This window comes from Triticum aestivum, chromosome 1B, assembly GCF_018294505.1.
Source record: "Triticum aestivum cultivar Chinese Spring chromosome 1B, IWGSC CS RefSeq v2.1, whole genome shotgun sequence".
In the NCBI taxonomy this organism is placed as follows: Eukaryota; Viridiplantae; Streptophyta; class Magnoliopsida; order Poales; family Poaceae; genus Triticum; species Triticum aestivum.
This window is the reverse complement of record NC_057795.1, coordinates 596,898,076-596,902,954: the sequence shown is the minus strand read 5'-3', so window position 1 is coordinate 596,902,954 and position 4,879 is coordinate 596,898,076. Positions and strand designations below refer to the sequence as shown.

The 4,879-nt window shown below is 48.7% G+C and overlaps 1 protein-coding gene across 1 annotated transcript; it reads left to right on the top strand.

The window, feature by feature from the left end:
* Positions 1-2,898: 2,898 nt before the first annotated feature.
* LOC123141207 (anthocyanidin 5,3-O-glucosyltransferase) lies at positions 2,899-4,661 on the top strand. The gene has a single exon (XM_044560414.1). The coding sequence runs from the start codon at positions 2,982-2,984 to the stop codon at positions 4,404-4,406; it is 1,425 nt and encodes a 474-aa protein (XP_044416349.1). The 5' UTR covers positions 2,899-2,981; the 3' UTR covers positions 4,407-4,661.
* Positions 4,662-4,879: the final 218 nt, after the last annotated feature.

Below are 4,879 nucleotides of genomic sequence, written 5' to 3'. Positions count from 1 at the left end.
TTTTTGCTTGGTATATTGCACTGTACAATGGTATACAATGCTGATGTTGCTATATTTTTGATTGCTATATTGCACTGCACAATGGTATATTGCACTAGTACATAGTTCTTTTTTTTGTCTCAGGGTGCAAATTCATCTTCTTTTTGTGCTAGCTACTTGTGTGTATAATGGTATACGTTGGTGTAGAATTAGAAACAGCTTGATCCTACTTTTGTTTGAATTGTGTGCTTATTATTTTTTGTTTAGAAAAACATTGCCAAGGCTAATTGGACAGACGCGCATATTACTGTATTTTGTAACATCGCCTGTGAGGAAGCTAGGGATGGGCACTGTGTGAATGGTGTTTGGACAAGTAGAGCGTACAATAACATGAAGAAAAAGTTTTATCGGCGTGCTGGCCTCCTGCATAGTACCAAGCAATTCAAAAATTGCATAACTAGACTCAAGAGCTACTACACTGTTTGGTTGTGGTTGGGGCAGCAAACTGGTTGTGGCCGAACTGGAGATGGAGCTATAACCGCATCACCTGCGTGGTGGAAAAAAGTAATTAAGGTACATACATTATTCTGCAAATTACATCTGAATTGCTCACACTTGGTTACATTATTTAGCCTTGTCCTAATTACCTAACTAATGTTGCAGGAGAGACCAGATGTCAGAAAATTCAAGGGTGGCAATCCTAAGTATTTGGATATGCTAATAGAGTTATTTCAAGGTGTGGCAGTTGATGGATCATCAGCTTATGTGCCCTTAGATGAACATGAAGAAGAAGAATATGATGTTGCCGATGATGGAAATGAGCAGAGTCCAATGAGCACCACCAGCAAGAAGAGGGGAAGCAGCGGCGGTGAACAGTCAGCTTCAAGCCCAGGAAAGAAACACAAGAGCCCAATGGTGAAACTAATGACAGGGCTCATCAATACTATGAGTAGTGAGAACACTTCTGACATGATCACTGAATATGCAAACAAAAGGCAGGAAGCAAAGGACAAGGCAAAGGAGAAGAAATCAAACAACACTAAGGAATCCATTACTCATTGTCAAATGTTGGCAGTTCAATGTGGTGCAGAAGAAACAAGTGTTGAGTACTTCATGGCAACTCAACTGTTTGCAGATGAGGCAAACAGAGTCATATTTGAGAACATTTCAAGTGATGACGCTAGACTGACTTGGTTGAAGAGGTGGTGCCAGATGAAGAAGTTGTACTAGTGTAGTAGTTATCTTGATTGTCCTTCTAATAATATACCTATGTAATGGACCTGTGCTGTGTGACCTTGTTAAATGATGAATGTGTGTTAGTGTGTTTCATTTGCATGTACTAATGTTTTCAAGTTCACGAGGTGGTGCATAATGAAGAAGTTGTACTAATGTTTGCATGTTTCAGGATGATGACAACAGTGTTGATGGAATCAGCAGTGATGATGGGAGCAGCAGTGATGATGAAGCACTGATGTTGTTCATGCACCAAAAAAGGAAGAGAAGAATGATGCAGATGTCCTGCATGATTGGTATGTAGTACTTGGACTCTTACGGTAACAAAGGACCTAGAAGAGTACCAATATAGTCTAGGCATGATTGGGTTATGACAACACTAGGCAACGAAACTGCTTGTTACAACATGTTTAGAATGCACAGACCAGTGTTTGAAAAATTGCATAGTGTGCTAGTTGATTCCTATGTTTTGAAGTCCACTAAAAGAATGCCATCAGTTGAGTCTCTAGGCCTGTTTCTTTGGATAGTAGGTTCCCCTCAATCTGTAAGACAAGCAGAAAACATATTTGTTAGGTCATTGGAGACAATTGGAAGGAAGTTTGATAAGGTTTTGGAATGTATGATCAAGCTTGCAAAAGACATCATCAGGCCAGTAGATCGTCAATTCAGAACTGTGCATTCCAAATTAAGATCTAGAAAGTATGCACCATTTATGGATAATTGCATTGGTGCAATAGATGGGACACACATACAAGTTGTGGTACCAGTTGCCACTGCTACCCAGCATATGAATAGACATAAGGAGAAGAGTCAGAATGTGATGTGTGTGTGTGACTTTGATATGAGATTCACATTTGTCCTAGCTGGTTGGCCAGGATCAGTGCATGACATGAGGGTCTTCAATGATGCACGATCCAGATTTGGTGACAAGTTTCCAAAACCTTCACCTAATAAGTTTTATCTTGTGGACTCAGGGTACCCAAATAGACCGGGTTATCTTGCACCATACAAGGGTTTAACCTATCATTTCCAGGAGTACCGTGGTGGCACAATGCCTAGAGGAAAAAAGGAATAGTACAATTTCACCCATTCTTCACTTAGAAATGTCATTGAGAGGTGTTTTGGAGTCTTGAAGAACAAGTGAAGGATTTTGTTTCACTTGCCTAGTTATCCACAACAGAAACAAAGCAAAATCATTGTGGCTTGCATTGCACTGCACAATTTTATTAGACAAAGTCAACTGTCCGATATAGAATTCAACAAGTGTGATGAAGATGAAAATTATGTACCATTGTCTATGCCAACGACCACAACAAATGATTCAACAAATGAGACCGACAGTGCTGCTATGAATCAATTCAGAGCTTGGGTCGCTGATGGGTTGTGGTCCTTGAAACAACAATGATATAAACAAGTGTTGTTCGCTTATGACAGGGCCTGTGCTTCTGCCAGTGTCAACTACTCCCTCAGTAACTTTGATCACATGGAATAAAAAACTCTTCTACCTCGAAAAGAAAAACTTTTCTGTTAAAAAAAACGTGTCTCTTTCAGTCCAGTGTATCGTCAGTCCTGCGTGCTGACCGGTGCAGTCTGTCGTCATCGCTGATTGCACACGGCAACGACCTGACCTGGTGATAATTTAGTCAAGTCCTCTGACTTCCGACTCTACTCCGTCGCCACAAAAGGAGTACGAGCCAGCACCGGAAGTGCGCCTGTGCCGTCTCCTTTCCTTTCCTTTCCACCCGCCCCCGGTCTCAGCCTCTCAGGCCATGGCAGCGTCGGCAAAGACCTTCGTGCTCTACCCCTCGCTGGGCGTCGGCCACCTCATCCCCATGGTGGAGCTGGCCAAGCACCTGCTCCGCCGCGGCCATAGCGCCGTCGTCGCCGTCGTCGACCCGCCGGACGGCGACGCCGCCTCGGCCGCCGCGGTGGCCCGCCTCGCCGCGGCCAACCTTTCCATCGCCTTCCGCCTCCTCGCGGTCCCTCCCAGCCCGGACCCCGCCGCGCACCCGGTCAGGCGCGCCCACGACACGCTCCGCCTCGCCAACCCCGCGCTCCGGGCCTTCCTGCGCGCGCTGCCGGCCCCCGCCGACGCGCTCCTGCTCGACATGTTCTGCGTCGACGCGCTCGACGTCGCCGCCGACCTCGCCCTCCCCGCCTACTTCTTCTTCGCCTCCGCCGCCAGCGACCTCGCCGTCTTTCTCAACTTGCCGTTCCTCTACCCCGGCCTGCCGTCCTTCAGGGACATGGGCGACGCGCTCGTGCGCTGCCCCGGCATGCCGCCGATCCGCGCGGTTGACATGCTGGTCACGGTGCAGGACAAGGAGAGCGACCTCACCAAGGTCCGGCTGTACCAGTTCAAGCGCATCGCGGAGTCGAGGGGCGTGCTGGTCAACAGCTTCGACTGGCTGGAGCCCACGGCCCGGAAAGCGCTCGCCGACGGCGTCTGCGTGCCCGACCGGCCGACGCCGAGGATCTACTGTATCGGGCCATTGGTCAACAGCGGCGACGCGAGCGCAGGCGGCGAGAAGCGGCACGAATGCCTCGCGTGGCTCGACGCGCAGCCGGAGAAGAGCGTCGTGTTCCTCTGCTTCGGCAGCAAGGGCGCGTTCTCGGCGGCGCAGCTGAAGGAGATTGCTCGCGGGCTAGAGAGCTCCGGGCACCGGTTCCTGTGGGCGGTGAGGAGCCCGCCGGAGGAACAGAGGGAGTTCCCCGAGCCGGACCTCGGGCGGCTGCTCCCGGCTGGCTTCTTGGAGAGGACGAGAGGCAGGGGCATGGTGGTAAAGAACTGGGTGCCGCAGGCGGAAGTGGTGCGGCACGAGGCGGTCGGCGCCTTCATGACGCACTGCGGGTGGAACTCCGCGCTGGAGGCGATCATGTCCGGGCTGCCGATGGTATGCTGGCCACTCTACGCCGAGCAGGCGCAAAACAAGGTGATCATGGTGGAGGAGATGAAGATCGCCGTGGCGTTGGAGGGTTACGAGAAGGGGACGGTGAAGGCGGAGGAGATTGACGCCAAGCTGAGGCTGGTGATGGAGACGGAGGAAGGGAGGAAGCTCAGGGAGATGCTTGCGGCGGCGAGGAAGATGGCGTCGGACGCGATCGGCGACGGCGGGTCTTCGGAAGTGGCATTTGCCGAGTTCTTGAGAGATTTGGAGAGCAGCAGCATGGAGAACGAAGGATGCAACAATTGACAGATGAACTGTGAAAGGATGGTGGTGACAACTTACACAATTCAGATCATGCAGATTTTCTGATCAGCATAAGAGAAAAATATGACTTCGTTCATCATAGATGATTATTGTACTGTCTTTGCATTTGAATGTTTTACATGTACCCACAATTACAGCTTGAATTACTTTGGATCTTCTAGAGGCATTTGGGGCAATACGTCTTTGATTAGGACAATATTAACATCATCAATAAGAGCATATCGCGGATTACCAGCAGCTCGTATGACTCGAATACACATCAATTTTTTGTATCTATGGGCTCATTGCTCATATATTATACCGGTCAGATTGAATAATCTCGACATTACATTACCGAAGAAGCATGTGTTACTTTGTCCTTTGTCCTTGCTCTTTCTTCACCAGCATAAGAGAAAAAAGTGACCTCAGACTCCATTTCAGAGCTCTAACTCCATTTCATGAAATGTGCAATTATC